Source organism: Sipha flava, unplaced genomic scaffold, assembly GCF_003268045.1.
Source record: "Sipha flava isolate LNK unplaced genomic scaffold, YSA_version1 248_pilon_pilon, whole genome shotgun sequence".
NCBI lineage: Eukaryota > Metazoa > Arthropoda > Insecta > Hemiptera > Aphididae > Sipha > Sipha flava.
The window spans coordinates 296,781-322,940 of NW_020272897.1; the positions used below are offsets into that span (position 1 = coordinate 296,781).

At 31.2% G+C, this 26,160-nt stretch overlaps 2 protein-coding genes across 4 annotated transcripts in view; both read right to left on the bottom strand.

Moving 5' to 3' along the window:
- Positions 1-1,193: 1,193 nt before the first annotated feature.
- On the bottom strand, positions 1,194-7,225 carry LOC112684296 (UDP-glucuronosyltransferase-like). Its single transcript, XM_025555728.1, has 7 exons — positions 7,011-7,225; positions 6,702-6,921; positions 4,372-4,582; positions 3,777-4,182; positions 2,189-2,411; positions 1,909-2,128; positions 1,194-1,843 (listed from the first exon to the last, which is right to left on the bottom strand). Exons 1-7 carry the CDS (start codon positions 7,020-7,022, stop codon positions 1,561-1,563), a joined length of 1,575 nt encoding a protein of 524 aa, XP_025411513.1. The 5' UTR covers positions 7,023-7,225; the 3' UTR covers positions 1,194-1,560.
- A 4,049-nt stretch (positions 7,226-11,274) lies between these two features.
- LOC112684291 (triple functional domain protein) overlaps positions 11,275-26,160 on the bottom strand; it is a 91,261-nt gene continuing 76,375 nt past the window's right edge. The window contains exons 27-35 of one of the 3 annotated variants that reach the window (XM_025555722.1): positions 16,596-16,689; positions 15,078-15,177; positions 14,828-14,983; positions 14,569-14,649; positions 13,709-14,010; positions 13,422-13,578; positions 12,754-12,981; positions 12,467-12,664; positions 11,275-12,351 (exon numbers count right to left, since the gene is read on the bottom strand). In XM_025555722.1, coding sequence (XP_025411507.1) covers positions 12,091-12,351; positions 12,467-12,664; positions 12,754-12,981; positions 13,422-13,578; positions 13,709-14,010; positions 14,569-14,649; positions 14,828-14,983; positions 15,078-15,177; positions 16,596-16,689 — 1,577 coding nt within the window. In that variant the 3' untranslated portion in view covers positions 11,275-12,090. The remainder of the gene's footprint in view (positions 12,352-12,466; positions 12,665-12,753; positions 12,982-13,421; positions 13,579-13,708; positions 14,011-14,568; positions 14,650-14,827; positions 14,984-15,077; positions 15,178-16,595; positions 16,690-26,160) is intronic. The other 2 variants (XM_025555723.1, XM_025555724.1) reach the window with 2 other exon arrangements.

Genomic DNA, 26,160 nt, shown 5'->3' on the forward strand with positions numbered 1-26,160 from the left:
GTCAACTATCTAGCAACTAAAACAGTAATAACATTCGTGCAGTCATTGTATTCTGATAAGTTTATCACGTCCCGAGCGACGTCTGTATCATAATACGTTTCCGTAGATTTGCGACAGTCGCAACTCTCGTCCCAAACGTCTTCCTCTCCACCAACTACTTTGGGCATAGGCCGAAAAATATAATACCATCCGCATAGGCACACGGGTGAAGTTGGCCTCTCGGCTTTTCCCGAACGAATCCAAACCTGTGTCTTTCGAATTTCGCCACTTATTTGTAACAAAAATTTTAGACTTTGCCACTGTCTACGCTTTGACCACTGTCAAATGTATTTCCGTGTATGATTAATAGCCAGGTTCTCTACGACTGTGTCTTTTCTTGCGAGCAAAAAAACAATATGATTTGGTGAACGTGTACGACTGCGACAACGTAACGATTAAACATTGGAATAATCATTGTCCTATCATAATAGGTCGTGCAGATGTTGTGGCTAACGGGACCTCGTCACGACAACCGTCGCAGCGTTTTGCGTTTATCCGATTACCGCCGACCGGGTTCGCCGAGCACGCGCCAAACGTTTTCCAAAACTATATTAATGTAAACGCGCAGACAGTACCTGCCGTGATGACAACGGTAATGTAATAGAAAATGTTATTAATAGACGGCAACAATAGGTCGAAGGATAACGCGAACAAATTGAATTCGGCAACCCCATAGCCACGCGAAAGTACATGCCGAAGCAGCAACCGCACTACGTGCAATACACGTGGGGCCTCCAAGTCGCTCGTAGAACCATAAAATACAATAAAACATAGTGCCTACTCCAGTGGCGTGTTTAACAAATACGCTCTCCGAGACAAAATAATTTGTCCGCAACCCCCTAAAAAGAAAAAAATTAGTTGCACTGTTTCACAATATTGTTTTAAATATATATAAAATATAAATCTATATAACCCAAAAAAACTATATTTTTTTCCTTCTTCTTTCAAATAGAATTTTCCTTTCTTATTAAAAAAACATGTTAAGAGTAATAATGTATTAAGAAAAATACAATCAACGCTTTAGACAATATTTTATTCTTATTATATTCACAATTATTTACGTAATTACATCAAAAATAAATAGTTTTTATTAGATCAAATACGTACTAGTGTATTAACTATTTAATTATAAATATATAATAAAATAATCGTTGACTTATAATTTTTTTCTTGACTTTTTAAAAGCAAAAAATTCAATAATGTCATTAAAATTAATGGTTTTTGTTAAATCACCTTCGATCTTGAGGAGTGCCAATAACTTTCAATGATCTTAAAATCTTAAATAAGTTTTGACGCATTATAGAGTAGAAAATAATCTTTCTGTTGAACAGTTACTTGTTGAAGTATATAGAAGCATTCTCAGGAAAACAACGATTATTTCATAATTTATATAATTTGTATATAAATTGGTTGAATTGTTATTTCCGAATACCAACATTTTCCTAGTGGGTATTCTTCCCAGAGAATTAAATAAAATATAACTTAAATAGCGATTTACAATGTATTTTTAAATTGGTTTATTCAGTTCAATTTCTCAATTTTGAAACTACTGTTAAAATATCTTTTACAAATAAATTTGATTAATGCGTAAAAGAAAAACGCAGTTGACACTAAAATAACAATGATCGAAACTATAACGTCGAGTAGAAAATATTGATACCAATTTAAACGGTGAGACTGTAATGATAATTTGAAATCAGGGCCGTTTCGAATTACATATTCAACCCAATAAACTGCGGTGTCTAGTGCGGAAGAGGGCAAATCCAAAAAGATCTCCGAAGCTCTCCGGGCGTGTTCCTTGTAACTAAAAACGAATAGAACACGTGTTACGAAATAATTTCGATTCGATTTTCGGATTGTTAGGCTTACCTTGAATCGAACATAATGCTTCCAATCGCATCGTCAAGTACGTTTTCCCGTAGATCATTCAGCATGATCTCGATCCCGAAACCGTTTTCCACCACAAATCTCATATTGTAATACTGATCGGTAAAGAACGGAAATCCGATTAACGGCACACCGGCGTGTAATGCTTCCACAAGACTGTGATAGCCACCATGTGTGATGAATAGTTTACAATTCTCGTGACCTACAAGTGAAAATTACAATATCAACATGTAGTAAAATTTTGGTTTTTCATTATTTATACTTAGGATGTACTGTTGCGGGAACCAACTTGCTACGTACACGTTATCAGGCGCATTGTCGATAGAACCGTTTTCCCATTTCCACAACACTTTTTGCGGAAGTTTTCTAAACGATTCGACAAACATTCTAACGTAGTGCTCCGGTAGATCCGACATTTTGATGTTCGACCCGAAGCTAAAATAAATAATTCCATCGATGGCGCTGTCAAGAAGCATTTTGAATTCCTAAAAGACAAAAATACAATAAAATCGTTTGGTGGGGTAAAAAAAATACAAAAAGGCAAGCCTTTGTTAGAAAAATTTTTTTTAGGGTTCTTCCCGTACTGACGATAGTAAATTTCCAATAATTTGTTATTTACTTATGATATTTGTACTCGAGAGCCATAAATATATACCACCGCCGGACTACGTATAAATATAATTAACTTTCGTTCCAAATAAAACGTATTAGATTTTTCAGATAATTTCGTATTTAAAACATTATTTTAAAAAGTAATGCGCTACACACACGGAAGGGATTTTTCAGTATTTTAAAAATGTATTATCAGATTTGCCGTAAACGAAGTAAAAATGAAGCTATTTGTAGAGCAACATTTTCGCTTGAACGTCGAGTGGGGACTGGGTGTAAACCGAAAGACCTATTGGCACAAGGGTTAGCGCTGCGGTTAAAAAAGTTAACTTTTCGAGATTTTCTCACCGTGATATCATAGACACAGTGTTAGCATTCACACCAAGATTGGCTGGCCACAGCAGAGGGGAAGGGATTCCTGTCTGGACCCTAGTTGGATTATATTTTTCGTGGTCCCTGTTCAGTAATGAAAAAAAGTAAAATATAAATTCATATCACTATATCACCATAGAGGACTGCTTAAATTTTAATTTAGAATTGCCAGATTCTGAAATAACCGGTATATCGTATTGTATAACCTATTATTTTTAGGTAACGCTCATATGATAATAAAAATTAGTATATCCTTTTACATATGCCAATATTATTTTACTTTTTATTGTTACAATATTATATATGTTATCACACTATCGTCATCAATCCAAGAATTTTGTGAGAGAGTTAAGAAATTACAATAATAAAAAGAAATTACTATAAATTGACCCAGATTAAGTATCTCTCGAAATATTCTCGTACCTTTCATGTCGATTTCAATAGAAACAGATATAGCCAACAAGGGTAATAACTATATAACTATATAATAACTATATAATTGGCGATATTTAAAATTAATCTACCCAACTAACATGGTCACCACAGTAATATGCATAAACGTTGTTACTTGTTACCGTTAACATAACTTGATATTATAAGAAAAATAACGTAAATTCTCAATGCATGTACACAATGATTAATGTAAATACGTATTTCGTGTACGTTTCTACAGATATCAAATAAACACGTTTTTATGTCGTATATTGTCTTCGTTTTGTTTTTTTCGAAATGTCGCTTGGTCCCATGTAAAAATTCTCACCTGGGCCCTTGGGCGCCCAGATCGACCCTGGCGATGAATAGCGCACGAAACGTTTCATGGCCGGGCACGCAACGTTGACGTACGGACACGGTCACCTGTTATCACTCACCGGTTCAACTTTGACAGCCGATTCCTTTTTCGGCCGCATGTGCATACCGGCCACGGACACGAACCCCGGTGGATACGGTCTGGGGTACGACACGGAGTGATGGCTGTTGATCAGCGTGACGGCCACAGCTCCACGCAGTTCGTCCATCGGCGGCCGGTGCTCGTGGCCGGGATACGTGAATAAGGCGTCCGCCATCTCCTGATCCACGTCTCGGTATACGACGCCGGACAGCAGCATCTCTGCGGCCGTGATGACCGCGTTGAACAGCCGTTCTGAGAAACGCATCGCGTCCGAGTAGTGCAGCCAGAATGACGGCACGAACGACGGGTTGTTCGGCGAGCCCAGGGCCGCGCATAAGGTGGCCGATGGCATCATCGGACTCAGGCACATGACCGGTGCGGAATACCTGCAGCCATGAGAAAACGATGTAATGTTTTTGTTTGTTTGTCAGTTTTGATTTTTTTTAATTATTATTTAAAACTTCGTTTCCACTGGAATCTCGAATCTGATGGGAATACCGACAGGTCGGAGCCTTATAGAATCGTGCGTAGCATCACCCACTATGGGCGGGCAGCCTGTAGCCTGTTGTCATTACCTGTGACCGACCGCGAGAAATGCGTCGCTGTACCAGCATTCGCTCAACACCAGATCAAAAGCGTTACGCGTATCATTCAGGAATGCTTGCGTATCTTTCAGTACCAATGTCCGCCTGACCATCTCCATCATAGTCTTTCTGACGTTGATCATGTTCGTTATTCGATACGATTTTGGAATGTCTAACAGATTGGTACGCCTAGGAATTCTCACTATACCGAAAAACGAGAATTACAATATAAATATTATGACGGAAACATATTTTAAGCGAAGCAATACATTTTTGTATAAAACAAACATTTTCAACACACAACATGTGTTCCGTGGGCCGATTTTAGCTCTTTCAGCGCCTAGTGCAAGAATTATTTTGTTACCCCTCCCTCTTAAACGACCTGAACATTTAACTTGAACAGACAAAATTCACGGAGCTAGAAAAATCTATTCGTAATCAAAAATACTAAAATAATTTTTGAAATTACCATACTTGTTCATATTTGTAGATTGTAAAGAGAATATTAACCACTACTTACATGTTGATGTAATAATATATAAAATATAAATTAATAATAATGATAAAATGAATTTATATTAAGTCACGTTGATAAAATTATTATTATTTCTATCTATAGTAGATAATTTGCGTCACTAACGTTTCATCAAATTAATTTCTAATCTTAACGCCTCTCATGCGCCTTTTTAATTTTAGCGCTCTGTGCCGTCGCACACGTTGATCGTATCTAAAGCCGGCCCTGAGTGATCTTAGAGTATGTCAACGGTTTTATACGCTAAAATTATTTATTTTTTCAAATTTTGATTTTCGGAAAATGTTATGTTGCAAAAATCAATATTTTTCAGTTCATAGTTTTTTTTTGTATCTCTTAAGTACTTAAAGTATTCTTTGGTAAATGCATAAACTCTTGTTTTTCAAACATATATACCAGTTATTTTTTATTTATTTTCGCAAATGATTAATCGGTTAACTTTTTATGAATTTATGGTGTGACATATCCAACATTTGGATCAATACTTTCAATGTTGTACAAATTTAAAATTACACAAAGATATAATCAATATGAGAATACGTAAAAATTCACCTTTGACCGGCATTGAACGTAATTAATTTAATCTATATATAATATTTATCTAAATATTCACTGAACATTCGCAACAAGTTACGCCTTATTTTTTTTTATATATATCTATTAAACAAATTACATAATCTTGAATCTATAATGAAAAAAAAAATTTCAATACCTCAAAATTATTTTACACCCTTTATACGCAATTTAAAATTTGAATAGTTTCGAAAATACGGGTCTAGATGTTGATAGGCACGGATCCAGAGTAAAGATCTGGGGGGGGGGCCTCTACAATTTTTTTATTGGTATTTTATTCATAATTTAAAAATTTTGTCATAATAGTAGGTATAGGACATAGGTAATCAATGTAATAAATAAATTAATGATTATTTAATTTATAAATGTTATATATTAAATTATAAAATCTAAACGTCTTTTTACATTGTCGTTTTTTCCAAATCTATCAATTATTTCGTCAATGTTTATTTTAACTTTCCTATGAACAAAATATGGTTATCGCTATAACGCAGTTCTAATCATACTATCAATAACATATTAATATTGTTGGAATTATTTTATTATGTCTATGTTCTAATTATAGAACCAAAACAGTTCAACCACAATATTATATTTTAATTGTCTGGGACTAACTTTGGTGGTAACGTGGCGCACTCTTGTGATATTATCAATTAACACGTAATATATATATAATATTGGAATCACTTATCAGTTTCCACCATGTGTTAGTGCCATATAGAATGATACTATTCTGTGATACTTACAAATCAAAGTATGTAATTCTGTAATACTGTTATGTGTAACACGAATTAAAATATTTTAATTCGCGGTGTGTATTGTATATTCATCCACCTTGTTTGATATATTATATATTAGTTATATTCTTTTATTATCAGATATATATTATATGTGATTTGAAAAATAGTAATATCACGATGTGTAGAATTATAAAAAAATTTGAGAAATAATATGTCGGGGGGCTGTGCCCCCACCCCCCCCCCCTTAGATCCGTTCCTGAATGTTGACATGGTGTTCCTGTTGGTAAATCAAAAGTTAATACAATTGTCACAGGATCACTCTAAGGGGTAAAATGAAACTAAGTATCGAAAAGCGTAGTGTGTTAGTACACACATATTTTTCAAAAATCAGAATTTGAAAAAACGCATAATTCATCACCAATAACAACTATGTTCTATAATAGACATTAAATGTAATAATCGATATTGAAACGTACCGTTCGTAATAGATACGTGTTTGTAAGTCGACGGTACGGTCCCTTTCGGTTGAAAAGGGCTGACGACGGTTACACGGTGTCCCCGGTCCGCCAATTCTAAAAACAATGGATTGAATCCGGAAAAATGGCTGTAGATCGGCAACGGGAAAAAAGCCAAAATGTTAGCACCGTCGGTAGGTTGTACATGATTGCCGAGTGCTAACAGCATTACGGTTAAGATCTGTAATTGAAAATATGAAACGTGTATTGAACGCCGTACAGTAATTTTTAAAACGTGATATTCGACGGTGTAATGCAGTCTTAATATACCTGATAGTACATGTTATTGTGTTAACGGAGAAATTGTATTGATCGAACGCGATGTTTCGATTGAACACACTAGTATTGTGTTGTAATAATATTCGGTCTAAACGATAATGTCACAGCACAGAATGATGAAACCGCCAAAGCTCGTAGCATTTTACTGCACTAGTAAATACTGGTACCTAGTTATCTGTGTATGAACGCAATCGTCGCATTTATATAATATAATTATGTAACGTTTAAGGGCCTCCGCGCACAATGCGATTGACAAGCGTTTTCATTGCTTCGCGGTTTCCTAAAAAAATGGACAGGGGAGGGCGTGTCTACTAACGACGCGATTCGATAACCAACGCGATCCAAACGACGGACGGTACATGCGACTGGCAGTCAAACGGATCGCAACAGATCAGGTAGCGCTTGAAAATACGTGGACAATAATATTAATTATTATAATTCACGTTTATTTTACTATAAAATATAATAACTTAAATATACAATAGATAGTTAATATAAAAATGTTATAATACAATTAATATTTATTAGTTTGTACAAAAACCTACGTATTTTTCGTCATTTTTTCAAACGTTCAGTTAGTCATTCCTACGTGATAAAACAAAATAAAAACCAACGATTAAGTGATTTTTAATCGTTAGCCAACCGTTCACACGTCTATTATATTTGATGTTATGTTTTCGTTGGCTATACACAACACACAGCGGTCGCAAAATACGAAATGGCAGATGGTATTAACCGCTGAATGACGACGAAACGTTTTTCGAATAGCGATGCACGCACCGGACTAATTTACGTTTTCTTGACAACGAGTACACATCTGACCTGTTCGTCTGTCAAAGAATTAATTGTTTAACATCCATAGTGATGATAGTAGTTGTTAAACTATTGAGACTCCGATTCGTATTACTTTTATCGATGATTAAGTTTTAAATGATCGCAAACAATGTTTGTACAATTATCATTTAAATAGCACCACGATAAGAGGCGCACGTGTTTCGGCGGTAACACGATTACGCTTGATTTATCCCTTATTACATGTAAAAAAAAAAAAAAACAGAGAAGGATGCACAAGCTTGTTTGTGAGACGATATGGTTTTAGAAGCCCGATAAATTTCCTCCAGCCTCCCCTAAACAAAAACCATAACACGATCGCGCTCGTTTCAAATCGTAAAATCGCAACACAGTTGCGCTGGAGCAGTCGTTAGTGTCCTTCCGACAATTTTCAAATTCACAGTTTAAAAATATCAATACAATACGTGTAACAAACGTTTTTCATATTTTATACATATATATATATATTATTAATAAATGTGTTTTCTCAATACGTGAACAAACGGGAACGTACATGATTTTAATGTCCTATAAGCCACGATGTAATAACCGAGATTTTAACAGAACTACTCGTGTACCTACTCGAATAATCGTGATATTTTATTGTTCGATTTATCGATATCAAAATTATGTTTTAACGAGACGTGTCCCTTCGTTTGTTAACATCACATCAACTAGTTCTATTTTCCGTTGCGCTTTTAAAACCAGTGCCCATAACGGGTGTTACAAAAGTTTTTTTCCGAAGAGCAGAACCATAGCGCAGCCATAGCAACTTATTAAAAGAATACGATTTGAAGTCGGATATAGGTGGGCTCCCGTTTAAAATATTTTTTCGCCCTCGGTTTTTTACCAAAAAATGTATTCGGCGATGCCCGTTCGCGCTTAGCTCAGACACTTCCGATGACTTCGTTATTCCGACTGTGTATATACTAACAGAAATACGGTTTCCTCGCCGATTTTATGTGTCTTCTTCGACGACCGACGGACCAGAATCGTTCCACCGACACAATAACTCGGTCCTATACGCTGTATTTCCACTCCTATAATTCTACTCGTGAAATTCTTATCGTATTTCTATACATCAAAAGTAAAACTTATTTAAAAATTAAATACTTTTTTTTTTTTAATCAAAACATACGAACAAAACTCGAAAAGAAAAAAAAGAGACAAATCAAAATTTATTATATTGTAAACGTGGACCGAATTGGAACAAAACGAAACATCAATAAAAAAATATTTTAAAGTAATGGGATTCATCGATTTCATGTCACAAAGTTATAGTTCTTAGTTTTTATTTGCAAATATTAGAATTATAACTGAGTTATTTTATAATAGGAAAAATAAAAATAAATATGGCAAAAATGTGAATCGTAGTTTTTAATTCGAAACATAATCAATATAATCAAATTATTTGAAAATTGTTCAAAGAACAACACCTATAATTCATAGAGCGCAATCATTTTGCATTTCATTTAAAAAAAGGCGTAATCGTACTATTATTAAAACGCTATTGTGTTGCAGTTTTTTTTTTCGTGTAAAAAGAATAGAAATGGCATATGTGTGGCAGCGGGTTCAAAACATATTAATGTTAATATTTTAATAACAATTTATTCTTATCTCTGAAAACATAACATTTTAGTATAATGGGCATTAATTTTTTAGTGCTCAAAGCCTATAAAATGTAAAAAATCCAATTTAAATTAACTAATAAAACATTCCATTGTCTTACTACGGACCATGTAGTATGGTATATATAACATTTGCCCAGTTTTATATAAATATTTCATTAATAGTGTTAACTTATTAATTTTATTAAATTGTAATGTTGGTAATACTGGTCGATTAGCATTGACTGGACGACTAGCATAAACCAACAAGAGTCACTTAAGTGATAGTCACCGAACCACCGAACGGCGAACTGGCAAAACTCGTAATCGATCGTGTTAATTTGTGTTATTTGATTTAAAACATAAGGTATTGCAATAAAGTGTTAACTAATTTACTTTTCTCAAAACCTCAGAGTTGTTCTTTCTATTCTAGTAAGTCTCTTTCTTGTTGATCTTATTATTGTTTTAACAATAGTTTCAAATCAAAAAGTGTTTCTCGTATATTCTAAAATTATCATAACATACATAACATCCTACATGAATTTTAAAGCAAGATTATCCAAATCTTTTGTTAGTATCATTAAAATTAAAAAATTTCAGAATATAATTTTGGCATCTCATCGTTCTCAACTAATTGTACACACACGTTACACATGACATTACTTGGACAGATGCATAATACAATAATTAAGCACAAACAAAATAAATTCATCAAACTAAATTTCTTTTTTATATTTTCAAGAAGTTATGTACAAAATTCTTACGTGTTATAAAAATTCTGAAATTTTGAAATAAAATAGAATCTTGATATCAGTAAAACATATATTTGTTGAATAGATAATTTCCAAAATCTGAACTACTAAAAGCAATACAAAAGGAATAACTGAAAACTGGACATAAGATTTAATTCATGTCTAATAGATGGAGACCACAAATAGGTCTGCTTTTAGAGCACATATGTGATGCTAATGTTATGCAAACATAACATTTTTGATTTTGTAAGTTTTGTTCAGATATAAACTTGTTGATCAACGAACTGTATATTTTATGTCAGTGATGTCCAACCTTTTTTCCTCAGTAGGCCACTTTGGTAAACAATTATCTTAGAGTGGGCCACAAAATATAACAGTACGAATATCAATATTAATCTAATAATATAATTTTATTTTGTTACACGTAGTACATATACAATTTACATGTAGGTAAATATTGAATTTGTTTTCAAATATTTTATTGAATACTGAAAAGATTACAGATTGAGGTACATGTTGTAGATACCCATTAATTCAATCAGTAAGCTCTTTTAAGTGAATGGGTTATATCGTGAAATTTCTAATGTCTAATCTAAAATGTAAATCTAAAATGTTGGAAAATCAAATAAATACATTTTTAAAAAATTGTAAAGGGCCACATTGAATATGGGCCATGGGTTGGCCACCACTGTTTTATGTGATACTATTTCATAGGGTAATAACATTACAATATTTATAATGTAATAAATAATGATTGGTAACAAAAAAAAAAAAAAAAAAGATTTAAAAAAACAACAATTTTCTTTTATTATTGTTATTCAATGTTATGTACAAACGTAATGTCATTAGAACTTACAATCAACAGTTTGTGCATTAAATTTTGGCAATTAAAATAATAATTATAATATATATATTTATATAATCATATATATATATATATATAAATGAAATAATAATAAAAAAGTTATTCACAAAAATAAACATACACAACCTTAGTTTTTATTTGAGTTAGATGACATTGAAGCCACCAAATACTCATTCACTCTCTTGTTCATATTTATCATATATATATATATATATATATACATAATATTAACGGCTTGATATCCGTCTACTGACAAAAACAATACAAGTCATATTCAATTTTGATACAATTACAATAGACTCTCAATATAAGGCATCATTGATAATAATAAATATTGGACCATCGCTATTGGATATTATAAATTCACTAGTTAATTTCTAACTAACATAATTAGACGATGGATAATTTTGTTTTGTACAATATTACTGTCTAAATTATTAAATACATAATTATGTTACGATTAATAATCTTATGAAACTGCATAGGATTTATAAATAATAATTAATAATTACAGTAAAATAAAAGTTATATAATAGAAATTAGCCTACATAAAAATTTGACTAGACCCATAAAAAAAAAAAAAAAAAAAAAACTGAAGATGTTTGATACACATGCACATAAATATTGTCAACAGTTTTTTTTTTTTTTTAATGGACGTTTTCACCAAAATAAAAAATAAAAATATATAAATATATTTTCTAGAAAACTCTAAAGTTAAAAGTCAATCTTATATAATAATAATTATATTTATTCGATGTTGTCTTAAACGAAAAAATAAAGTGATATATTTCTTCGATTATGTTAAAACTACTTAGATAAATTTAAAAGATAATGTAAAATAGGAATGTCATCTTGATAATAATAATAATAATAATAATAATAATAATAATAATATTCAATCTGCTTGAGAGAGTGTTCAGACTTAATAAATTGTTATGTGCCGATTTCATGACACAATCATACTAAACTATTACCACAGCAATTTAAAGAATGGTAATTTTATAATGCACTTATAACTAACTAGCCTCCTTAGTCAACTCTTTTTGATATACTATGGGCGACTGTATAGCTTTTAGAAAGTCTCGCTGAGTCTGGAGGATTTGTCGGAGGTTTTGCAGCCATTCAGTTCGTGATTCAGCACTGTGCGCATGGCACACAAACCATAATGGAGGTCTTTTGGGGTCAGTAGATTTGATAATAAATGATCCATCGGACGAGTCATCAGAAGAGTTGCTGCTTGATGAGCCATGCCTCTCTTCCAAAGTCATTTTATTCACCTATCATATTTAATGTGAAAAGGGCAATTAATCACCATCATATAAGACTGTACAAAGCTAAAGTACTATATATAAAGTTGTATGAATACTCAAACGCCTGAAAACAATTGCATACCTGGATGTGTGCTTTGTAAACATAAACTGGACTAGTAAACTGCGTTTTCTTGCCTACTTCTTCACTGAATATTATACTTTGTTCAAACAGAAAAACATGCAGGTCTCTGTGGGGCATCCGATTAGGATTGCTACAAGGCCTCTCAGCACATGTTAACATACCATGCAATAATAGTTTGCCCTGAGCAGTTATTTTGCCCTAAAACGACATAAAAATATGGTCAATTATATATAGGACATAAGATTTCATAGTTTTATAATTAATAGTATAACAATAGTAATACTCACATCAAAACCTTGCAAACGACCAACGTCCATCATATCATTGGCTGCTTTAGGCACCACATGCATAACATGCATGGCCTGTTGCAGCGCTTCCATTTCGTCAACTAACTTTGCTCGCTCTGTGTAGTTAAATATATCCTGTAATAGTAGCTTATATTTCATAATCCTTTGTACGGGCTTGATTAATATATCGCATAGTTGCAGCTTATGATCTAGGAACTGTCGCATTTCCTAAATACAATGAGAACAAAAACATTTATTAATATGTACATCAAATATAATAATTATTAAAATTATACACTGTACAGGATAATAATAACAATACTGTACAATAAAGTTTTTTACTAAGCAAAGATAAAATATACAAAAACTAAAAAAAACAGAAAAAAAAATTTAAAATTAAAATAACATTTCACTTGAGATAAGTCAATTGATGATCCAACAAAAATGATATGAATATAATAGATTTAATGATTAAATATTATTTAATTGAACTATTATAAATTGTATTCAGTGGGAAAAATGAATACATTTTTCTTTTTTTAATTATCTACAAAAATAACATTCAAATTATTTTTAATTAAATTGTTCATTTAGAAAAAATGATATTCAATGTTTTACTAGAAAATTTGTTTTTTACGATAATATTTATTCCTTTGGAAAAATTTTACCTCAAAATAGTAATCGTATTCAGACACAAGATATTCGGAAATGGGCTTGTTCTGACAATAAACGACGTACATCAAAAGTTTTCGCTCGTATTTTTTGAATAACTTGCCGAGCTCGTGTGGCTGGGTGAGGCATCGTTCAACAGCTGACAAGAACACACTACGAAAAAAAAAATTATAATCGATTAAAATTTAAATTCGTCAAAACTTTTTTAATCGTTTTTAACATATCATAAAATAGGTACATTAATATGATGTTAAGCATATTTGTACTGCAATATAACACTTACTCTCTATGCCATACGTAAATAAGTTCGATATTGCCAAAGATAATTTTGTCCTTTCCGGATTTTAAGTCCTCGGGGACAGGGATGTCACAGCCTGCAGCCTCAGGATCTTTCATCACCGTCATGTACCCTTCAACTACTAAAGATAAGTCCCGAACGTAATCCCTTTCGGTCTCGACTAGCTCACGCATCACGTACTCCCGTTTATGAAGCGCTTTTTTGCATTCGTTTTCATCATTCTTCAGTCTCGATTCATCGCTCGTTTTGTCGGTGGATGAAATAGAAGCTGTGGTGGTGTGCTGTTCCTATAAACAATTAAACAGATTAAAAATTCAACATCAAATATGGTAAAAAAGAAAAAACATGCACATCCTATACTACTGCGAATATTAAAAAGCTGAGCGATGTACACATATATTTTTTAATAAGTTATTGGGTAATAATACATCCAACGTTGGACATTAATGAATTTCATTTAAATCATTTTTTAATTCGTTATAATAAAATACGAATAATTATATGAAACATCTGAATATAATGCATCATAATAAACATTCTAAAAAACAAAGTCTTAAAGAAATAACATATTAATACATTAATGTTAAATTAAAATAAGGAAAACAGATGATTAATGATCTTCATTTAGTTGAAATAGTGAAAAATAAAAATATATTTTCTCAATTATTTTACCAGAGTTCATAATTAATTAGTAAGATTAATTAATAAAAAAATAAGTTTTTAATATCTGTAACGCTCAGTTTTAGCTGTTATGCACACGTTAAAAACTACGTAAGTACGAAATACATCTGTTTTTCGACTATATATCTAGAATCTACAACACTTTTTTCACTCTCAAAATTCACCATTCTTTCTTTGACGATCTGTTCAATCTCAGCCAAATCGGCCGAAGACGAGGCGGTTACTTCCGCCGACAGTCCCGACGTCTGGACAATACAACAATAATAAACATATGTAATTTTGATTTAGTTAAATAATATACAATGATTCACAAATTAATTGTAATATTTTCCAATTGCATAAAATACGCTTTTTTTACATTAATATCATTAACACTTATTACTATATACTACTTTATATATATCCGTTAAACTGTATACTCACTCTTTGCGAGGCAACGCTCGTCGCATCCGAGGCGTTCACCAGAATTGACTCGGATATAGGTTTCATGGGTGGTGGCAATTCGAGTTCATCATCCGGTTCTTCGCCATTCTGTTCGTCTTCATTCGGTATCGGTTTGGTGACTTCACTGACAGGCGACTATTGAAAAAAAAAATAGACACACGCCCAGATAAATATACACTTCAATACGTTAATGGAAAGTATAGTAAATAAAGTGTCATAATTACTTTACCTTGTATTTTTTATCCGACTTTTTGGTAGACTGCACGTGGTTCTTGTCGACTTTGTTACCGGTGCTGAATTTTCTTAACGGCGGCGGAATCCACATTCTTCTACAAATAAAATGGCGCATGTAATGAATATTATCATATGGATATAGACAACAACGATAAAAATGCGGTATTCGACCAAAACAGAGATCACGGCAAGATACTACATTATATCACCACATTTGGTCACACACGGTAAACGTATGTTGTGGCAATCGCCCGGAGGTTAGAAAATCTCCACTCGCCCAATAAGGAAACCGAACAGACAAATAGCGTAGCGCCGCAGCGACAAATCATCACGTAATCAAAATATCGCATTACTACGTGCGCGTATGTACATCATACAAATGTAGGTATAACACACGCAAGTACGCAACATATTATTATATTAATCAACAACGCTAAATGTTCATGTAGAAAGAGAAAGTCACATGACATTTTTACATTTTTAGGGGGATGAAATGTGTGTTGATTTTAAAATGCATAATACTATTATTATTATTTATATAAGTACGATCTATACCATATTGAACGAATAATGAACATAAAAGTGATTTAAATTATACGTAAGCAATAAAACAATGAGAAAATCGTCCTTCACTTACTTTTTTTTAATGAAAAACATTGAACATCGATTATATCGTGTTAACAAAAATAATCCAAAGATGGACTGTATATATAAATGTTTACTAATGTAATAACGAATTTATAAAACTAAATTACAAATTTATAATAATACAATAAATTAATAATCAGCTATATGTAAACTTCAACTAGATGAGTTAGAATGCAATATATTAACTGTCTGATTCGATAAATAAGTTAATGAAAAGTAATGAATAAAAAAAAATTTATATGAAACATCTATAAACTTATTAGGTATTCCCTACTAAAAATTAACTATTGATTCCACTGTTTACCTAAAAAATATAAATAAAATAAAAGTTTATAATAAGATATAAACATTCAATATTTTGAAATATTGTAGGGCATTCCAATATGTTGAATAAAAATAACATTTATTAAATTTTAATATTAACTAGTAATTTTAGTGAAAATCAACAAATTAAAACACAATCATCACAAAATGTTCTAGGAAAAAAAAATCATAGAAAATATACACGTATAAATCGATAGAAAACGTTAAACAAATTAAATATGTATAACAAGTATTTAAAAATACTTGAATTGAACTATATAATTGAAAATAATTGTTTTTAGTTAATATTTTATCATACAGACGGATAAATTGTAATAACTTATAATCAGAAGAGCGGACCAAGTAGAAAATGAATTTCATCAGTTCAAATAATTTGTACGCGAGACTATATACACCACGTCAACTAATGTACTTAGTCATCGATACCATGTGCGATGGTCAACGCGTTTTATTGAGGAATAATATAAAAGATAAATAACGGATAAGAAAATTATGTACAATACGTATATGCAAAATATAAACGGTGAAAAATCGTACGTACCCACTGAAAACGCGTCTTTTGGTCACTGGTGAATTGTTACAAATCGCAGAAGTAGTGGCGTTCTCGGTACATTCTCCTCCGGCGGTGACGACTTCTGTAAATAAAAGTAAAATAAATAACTACAAGTCGCGTACACTATTAAAATATATTAAAAAACAAAATGAATAAACACGATTAAATGCTTTGGTCGAGTTGATCGCTTGCTAGAAAAAAAAAAAACACTCACTGCGTAACATCATACATATCTCAAACTTCCCTAACACGTAAAAACGTCTTGTCTGAATCAACAGATTTTCTTATTTTCATTATGCATATATTATACAAAACGCGGCGGTGGAAACTTTACTGGACTCGTGACAATGATAAATATTTCTGGGCGGCTATAGTTTTACGCGTGTTATCTAAACAGGATATTGCAGTGTTTGGCGTATGTTTGATTACGATTACGTGAATGGTCGGTCGGTGGAGGTGGTGATGATGGAATAATAATAAGCTCAGTGGCAAGACGTCCGGAAGAAGATACAGTAGCAGTTGCAACCGAAATTTTCCTTGTTTCCAGTTCTACCCCTGTGACCTCGTGAAAACTTTTCCAACCCCGTTTACGAAAGCCAAATAATCTAACGTAATAATGTAAAATCGAAGAAACTCATTACACACATAAAGCGTACGAACACTTGACCAATCCACACACACACTTATTATATTTCCAAGACCTAACAGGATTATTTTAGATTTTCTCTTATATTATTTATATAACGACCGCGATCAACGGGTTAGCGAGTGGTCGCCATCGCTTGTGCAAGTTTTGAGCTTAATCGGTAAATTGTTTTTTCCCTGCGGGAAATTTTCGGTCGCACAACAAATCATGTTCTAACTAACGCGGCGAGTCGGGTCGTAGAATCTGTCAACTATCTCCTCTCGTATACATTAGACAGGAGGGGAAATATATAATATATATAACCTCGTATGATTACTAATCATGTTTTCTTTGCGGCAGTGCGTTATAAAATTATGTATGGCGCCTATATATTTATTGCCCTGGATGTACGACAATAAACTTTGGACGTAGAATGTTTCTGAAATTAAACGGATCGGAACAATATTTTATTATTACACTTTCACGTTACGTCAGTCTACATAACGTATTTACGTGAAAAATTTGTTGTTTTTTATTTTATTTTTGAATGTACGAGGGTATATTCGACAATGAGCGAGCAATAAATTATTGGTACGTTATTATTATATTGGTAGTTAATGGAAAATATTACTACGATAAGATGTACGTATATATTTATATATTATTTAACACGTACGTGTGATATGATAAACAAAAATGATATCTTGGTGACTTTGTCATCAACATATTCAAATTATTTATAAATAATCACTGACGCTGATTAATATCCAAAATTTAAGGTACTCGACAACGCAGTGGCATAGTGATTGGGGGGGGAGGAGGCGGGCCGCCCCGAGCGACACTTTTTAGGGGGCGGCAAAATTTCACAGTAAATAATAAAATATATTTTGTAAATATTTGAACCATTTCATATTTTTAACGCAACTATAAATTCGGACCGAATGAAAAGAGCACTAAATTTTTCATCACTTATTCTGTGACGAATTAGGGAATTCCTTTTCTTTAAATGATATTTTGTACTTGGATTGTTTATGACTTGTAATCAGCGAGAATGACTTCTATTACATATATATTAAATTCAATATTGTCTATTACGTCCCGTTAAGAAAGTACGTGATGCTTTGACAATTCAAAGAAAGTGTTATTCATAGATCTTCAGTTGTTTAGTTCACATTATTTGGTAACTGTGATTTTTGTGCAAATAAGTATGTGTAGTGGTTATGAAAATTTTGGATAACTTTGTGAAAGTTTGAATGTAGAACAATAATACAATAAAAATAAATAAAACAGATAAGAGGGCATAAATGTATAAATATATTTGATATCGCCAGGCTACTTAAAAATAGATTCTAGCAGGGCTTCAAATCGGTTAAAACCGTTTTTTTTATTAACCGGTTTTATTGAAAAATGTGTATAAACGAAAACAAAAATGGAACCACAATTACTAATTTTATAGAACGAAAACGAAATAGTTAACCAGAAAAATATTTTTCGTTCTCGAACAAAAATACATTTTTAATTACGAAAAATAATTAATATTTAATTTTAGTTTTTACACATTTTGTTAAGTTGGTCAGCCTGATTTGTTTGACAAAAGATAGGTAAAAATTATTAGATAAATATAAAATAATTCACAAGATAAAAATTGAACAGTCGTAAGCGGGACTACTGGTTGTAACCCCACTTTACTGTAGATAATACGTGAACACGATTAAAGACAACCAGAAACCACATTGTTTATTGTTACAATAACGCTTTTAATAGAGGATAGTGTTTTCTTAAATTGTATCAAATATTTGTAAATTTGTTCAACATTTTGAATAACTATGGTTTTTATTTTTTGTCTTACTCGATAATAAATATTGCAGTTATGTTATTCATTGTGTGTGTTTGTATATTCAATATTGTAATAAAAACTTAAAAACGAGTATCATATTATTTATTGTATATTAATATATCATAAATATATAAATTATGAACTTTTTTTAAGAATATCTTACGATAGTTGAATTTTTTAATTCATTTTAATTTTAATTTTTTAATTCATTATTTCATAATTATGACAACGAATTATCTGAGGTATAAAATTGTTATAAAAAAATATATTTTTTTAAAAAAACAAAATTAACCGGTTTTAAAAAACTAAAATATAAGATCAATATTAATCAATTTTTTAAACCGAATAAAATAGTAAATCAACTAAAACCATTAACCACAAAAAATCATTATGGTTTGAAGCCCTGGATTCTAGTAACATGTTAAATAGTAAATACCATATTATTTATCAATTATTAATATGAAAAAAAATGTGGGAATTTTTGGATTCACACAAATGAATACTATTTTTCATTTAATATAAACGAGATTTATGAAAATTATAAAATAAAGCATAAAATCATTTATATTAGCAAAAAATATCACTAAAACTTCAAAAATAGTACTGAAAATCTAAAATACTTCAAATATGTAAAAAATAGCAGAATAAAATTTTTAATTTGAAGTCCCTGGTTAATAACACAAATTAATAGCTCACTCTGCTATCTTTATTTATATCATATTATAAGAGTAAATGCTATAAAATCCGAACCCTGATAATAAAGGTTTTAATGCTAAAATAATTCAAAATTAATTTGTTATTTAAAGAAATGTATGGAAAAAGATATAGTTTATTGGGAAGAATTTTACTTAGGAAATTGGAAAATTGGTGTGTTGGAAATTATAAGTTGAGAATATGCCTTTGCACCACCAGAAATTGGATCCAATTTACGCCACTGAGTATAACTATCTAACCTACTTAAAATTAGGGTTCACCTCGACGATCGCATGATTAAATAATCTTTGTACATAGGCGCAATGGCGTAGCCAGGATTTTTAAATGGGAGGGGCTAATCACTTTTTTGGATAAGTAAGGTAAGAGAAGATATGAGAATTCCCCCTTTATCCCCCCCACCATCTACCATCAAGTTTTTAAATGTAATTCAAGCATTTTAGTATAGTTTTAAAAATATTTATTAATATATAATTTATAATAATAATAATAATTTTGGTTTCAGTGTTCAGTCACTTGCTCCACTCTGACAGCTGCCTCCGCATAGGCGAATTTCTGGAAAATTCCGTTATTATTTCACTTTCATCGAATTGCTCTTTTTTATTTATATTAGCCATTCAGCTAACCCATTCAGTCTGTTTTCCGACATGGTGCTTCTTAAACAATTTTTTAAGCGATTAAGTGCAGAAAACGTTCTTTCCGAAGTGGAAGAGGTAACTGGTAACGTGGCGAATAATTTTAAAAGTATTTTAATGTTAGGTTGAAGATTGGTGCAATGAGAGAGTGAATTAAGAGCATAATTCGGTTTTGGAATAGTATTTTGACTTCATTATTGCCTTCATATAAACAGGTCAGCTCTGATTATAGATGAGGTATCATCATGGAGATCTTGGGCATATATTTTAGCAGCTTTTATAATATTTTCATCGTCATACATATTTAAATTGGTCGGAATATAAGTCCTTCGAGTGGCATAACATCAATAAGCCTTTGATTAAAATGAGCATCCATTGATTCTATTAAATAGTCAAGATACACTATACATATAAACACGGCCCATGGGGGGCTATAGCCCCTTAACCCCCCTCCCCTTTACTACGCCACTGCATAGGCGCAACTAAGGTAAAATATCTGAGGGGGATACAGCCCTCCTATCAAAACTTAAAATAATCTGTAGTTCACCCCTACTCTTATATACCATGTTAATGTAGGTATTTTAGTTAAATTTACTATAATGTGTCTTTTTGTATGTGACACTATTGTGAGTTAAGTATGCTGTATGCAGTATGCCATGTATAACATGGAATATTTATGGGGGGAGCTTCCTTAATTGCGCCTTTGCCTTTGTACCTGTTATATCAATGGTTGTAGTAGGAATTTTTATATTAATAAACGTGATTGTAAAGCAAATAAACTTTTTTATTTAAAATTTAGCCTTTATAATTCAAAATAATGATGTCTGTTCTTGTCGAAAAGTTCTCTAGAATTAATGTATATAATGTATAGTATACATTAAATCGAAATACCTAATTAAGAGAGCGGCAAAATTGTCTTCCGCCCCGTGCAGCCGATACCCACGCTACGCCACTGCGACGACGTAAACGTTCATTTTAATAATTATAATTTAAAGAAAAATAAGACGATTAAAAAATATAGAAATTTTAGAATTAGTTTTCGTCAGTCTCTGTTTTTCAATATTTTTTCTTATTATGGTGGACTTAAACCATATTCTTTTTTTTCTTTTAACCATATTTCTTATTTTCTGAATTTCATGTGTACCAATGTTTTAAATTTATTTTAAACTTTCACACATATACATGTTATACTGCGTTTCTACATGTATAAAAACTCCTTTCCGTAAATCATAAGGCAAACTTAATTGATTCGAAAACATATAATTTTAACTAATAATAATTGCTTAGACCGCTGGAGGGAAAAAATAATAAATAAATACACATTTAGACCATTGGGGGTAAAAATAAATTGATGTTGACAATAATTAGATAAAATTATCAATTTATATATACAAAGTGATTGTTTTTGTAAGAACAAATAATTATTGATCATTCATTTAATTTTGATGACTAATAATGCATTATATAAAAAAAATATTCATACATAATATTTTATAAGAATGTTATAAATACTAACACTGTATTAGATATACTCACCGGGAAACTCAATTTATGCTTAAGTGTAACTAAGAATAATTACAACAGTAGTGATGTTTTAAAAGAAAAATAATCGTATTCAAGTCAACGTTTTGGGTTAAACACATTCAAACTATTAATTATTTAAATAAAAACCCTTAACATAAGCAAAAAATATGTTGAGTTACTTTACAATCGATATAAATTACATGAAAAAGTGAATGGCTTATGTATAACATGTTAAGTAATTAAAAAACGTAACGCGTATCTATTACTATACAAGGCAATAGTGTGAATTGGTGGCCGGAAAGTAATAGAGACGTGTATTTTATTTTAGTACAGGTTATGTGTGTGTATATAGACTTATATATGTATATACTTTATATACACTCTATAATCAGCCGGTACCGATTACCTTTAAAGTATGCAACGTATAATATGTAAATGCGTTTAATCGCACGTAGGACGAGGGCAACGATCAACTATGCAAAACGACTTAATAGAAGTGGCTGTCGATGATGGTGTCAAAAACAACATCGAAAGAGACTTTGATACGATACCGTAATGGGCAAGCTCGTTAACCCAACTATTTAGGTGGAAGGCTAGTTCCCGATTTTAAATACCTTTTGCACATTTATGTTTGTGTATGTGTGTGTGTATGTGTGTGTGTGTGTCAGTATAATTATATAAGTCGTTTTATTTTATTTTATTTTTTTTTAATAAGTTCATACAAAACAAATATCTACAAATTTCCAAGTCAAAAGAAATATATAAAAGATAAAATGTGAATATAAATATTATTTCAGATTAGTTTATTTTGATTAGTTTCAGATTTGATTTTTGTTAAAACACACACATACACCTGAAAGCTATAAAAACGCATATCGAATATCACTAAATAATAGCAAATAAAGTAGCAACCATTTCGTTTGAAATTCATTACCAGCACACATGATAAAATAATACCAGAATGAGTTGTCGGTTTGGAAGAGTGTTAATGTTGGGTAGCACTTCAGTTGCCTTCGGATCAAGATAACTGTGAGGTGAGCTAGTGTTAATGTCCGACAAGGTCGTATTTACACTTCGCTTCCGAAAAATGTATTGCACCATTTCATCTTTTAAATCTTCAGTAGAAAGCGTAAACGAAAAATATGATTGATGTTGGTTAGATTTTTGGAGAATCGAACAACAATGTTCTTTGCTCGAATGATTATATATATATATATATATATATATATATATATATATATATATATACACAATGAAAAATAAAACCTTGAGTGCATAAAAATAATATAAAAATATTGCACGAACACAATATTAATATATATCTAACAATAACAATAATACCTCTAAGGGAAGAATACAATTACTAATCTGTTCGGCCTTCCGTATGGATAATTATTGTTAAGACGTAATTGCACTCGATTTCGTCGCGAATAAAATACCGCGATGGCCGCAGAAAAAACAGCAGCGGCAGTTGTCGGTAAAAAATCACCGAGAGTGACCTGAGCATATTTCACAGTTAATAGATGTACATTCTCAGACCGAGGTTAGATACGTTATAACACAATTTTTGAAAAATTAAGAGCAAGGCGAAAGCAGTATACATCATTTTGAGAGCACGTAGGTTTTTTAGTTTACAGAGAAAAAACGACGCAATACAATACGTACGCTTTGGCCTTTGTGTCAAACGGATACATTAAAATTTATAAATAAAAAAATAAAAAGTGACAAATTATTGTCCCTGCGGTGGCAGGCAACACCGGATGGAATTATTTACTATACTGCCGAGATATATTTTAACACTCAACATAAATCCCACTTCTCAAAAAAATAATCTGCAACAACCGATGATCCACTACATTAGTTTCGTTTACGATGCAGACAATATTTCGTTATAATATAATTCATACTTAAATCAAAAATACTACACACTGTTAAATAATAATAAGTATGTATATAACAATACTGTCATCAGGTAACGATTTTAAAAAAAAATAATTTAAATTAAAAACTTATCGTTTGATAAAAAAAATTAGTAAACACTATTCCAAATGCAGACTAAGAACCTGTAAGTGCGCATAATGTAACGAGAATAATATGTACCACTATAACAATATAAAAGAGTAAATTACGCATGCGAAATAATACTACGTCTAAAAGATGATCAACATTTATACACGTGTGCATACATACAACATGCAAATATATGTACACACATCAATTTGGTAGATAATATATAATACGAATCTCGTAAAATTAATTTATGATGGCGCTTAAGGAAGTATTGTGTTATGAAATTCATAAATATCGTGCCAAAGTCTGCTCGATATTTATAGTTGTATCGGATGCCTGATGATGTAAAAATTAATGTATCATTACAGCCATTTCTTCAAGTTTTTGAAATCGAACAAGTAATGTAAATGAGTTTTCACACGGAGTGAAGCTGGTATGATTCATCAAGTTCCTACACAGAATTTCAAATGTTTTTGTAACACAACCGATCATCATATTAAATGAATTAAATAAAGGTAAACTATGTACAAACTAACAATGTTAAAAATTACGTCGATGTAACACATTCGCGTTTTTGGGGAAAATCGTCGTGTCAAGCACATTATATTACATAATATATTCTATTGTTGGGAAAACATTCATTAATATCCAAACAATATGTTATGAAGTATAAAAGGTGAATAGATCTATGTGATAATCCACTATTGTTCGATCTTAGGTATACCTATACAGTTTATTCACGCGGTTTTACTTGTATAAACACGCGCGCAAATTGATATTTAATATTCATCGTCTTCATGATGATGAATGTTTATGGTCGCAATAACTACTAACTCTGGAATTACACAGTAAAGTTTTGTATAGGGGTTTTCGCTGCAGTCTAAAAGAACGTATTCAAGTATCGGGAACATAACTGATGATTGCCAAACACTATAATCGAATATTATAGTTTTGCACACGCGATAATTGCGCTTTGTTATAACACATTAGAAAACGATTATTTTTATTTATACGATTTTATTAAAACGGCAATACTATAATATAATATAACCCAACCAGTATACCCGTAAACGCAATGAAATAAAGAAAACGTTATACTGACCACGTAGAGTGGGGAAGGTAAGAGTAATAAACAGTTTTTGATGAATAATAAAACTCAACGCTTGTATTGTGTGTTTCAGTCAAACTAAGTACTTACTTTTTTTTGTGTGCAATTCGAGCGAACGCGTAAAGTTTAAAAAAAATTATCCTATTTTGTTCATTATAACAACAATGAAACCTAGTTCATTTTTTCCCGACTAAATTTAAAGCAGAATAATATCAACTAAAAGGATTTTTAAAAAAGTTCTACGGCTTTTAGCTATAAAATAATTTTGATCTTTTCATTTCAATCGAAAAATCCCAGTTTTAAATTTCCATTGATAACAAATAAATCGATATAGCTTATATATAAACAAATCTATTTTACTTTTAATAATTTCTATATGATAATGAATAAAATATGTTTTTAAATTATAAATATCGTACCATTTATATCTTCGACATTTGAAATAATTATAGTAGATACCACGATAATAATAACGAGAGAAAAAATTCATCAAATTATATTATAACCCTATGACTTTGATTTTCAACATAGTGAAACTGACGATTTTTTTCATCCAATTTATATTCAAATACTTTGTATACTATTGCTCATATTGAATATTGATAGATAAAACAAATATGATAATTATTTATAATCAATGCTTGTGTACGTTATAATAAATTTTGATCAACCTATTTAAGAGTAAATTTTCGACCAATGATGTCATCCTTTAACCGTTGCGTGAGTGAAACGAAATACACATAGTGTATCCGGTGTAAAGGGAATCAAAGTATCCGTTATTAGTTAATAGAGTTACATTAAAAAGCGAATACGACCTTTTTATTGGCAAAAATACAGATTATACCATAAGTCTACAAAATACAATAACCATGTAATGCGATTACTTTTTGAACTTTAACTGTTTATTAGTTGAAGATAATATTGATTACAACAATCACTGAGAAAGGGATTTATTAGTGGTATGTTTATGTATACTATGTACACAACACAACACCACACACGTGCGTGCGTTTATGTTTACACTTCTATATTCTATACAATTTGAGTAAACAAAAAAAAAACATGTACAAAATGAAACATAATATGCTAACGTCACCGAGGCG

Bases quoted from the DNA above. Each gene is read 5' to 3' on its own strand.
- LOC112684296 (XM_025555728.1), bottom strand. The intron at 4,583-6,701 runs GTACGTTTCAAT...TTTTCGGTATAG, and splicing joins ACACGTATCTATTACGAACG to TGAGAATTCCTAGGCGTACC. The intron at 4,183-4,371 runs GTAATGACAACA...TCATGGCTGCAG, and splicing joins TTTCTCGCGGTCGGTCACAG to GTATTCCGCACCGGTCATGT.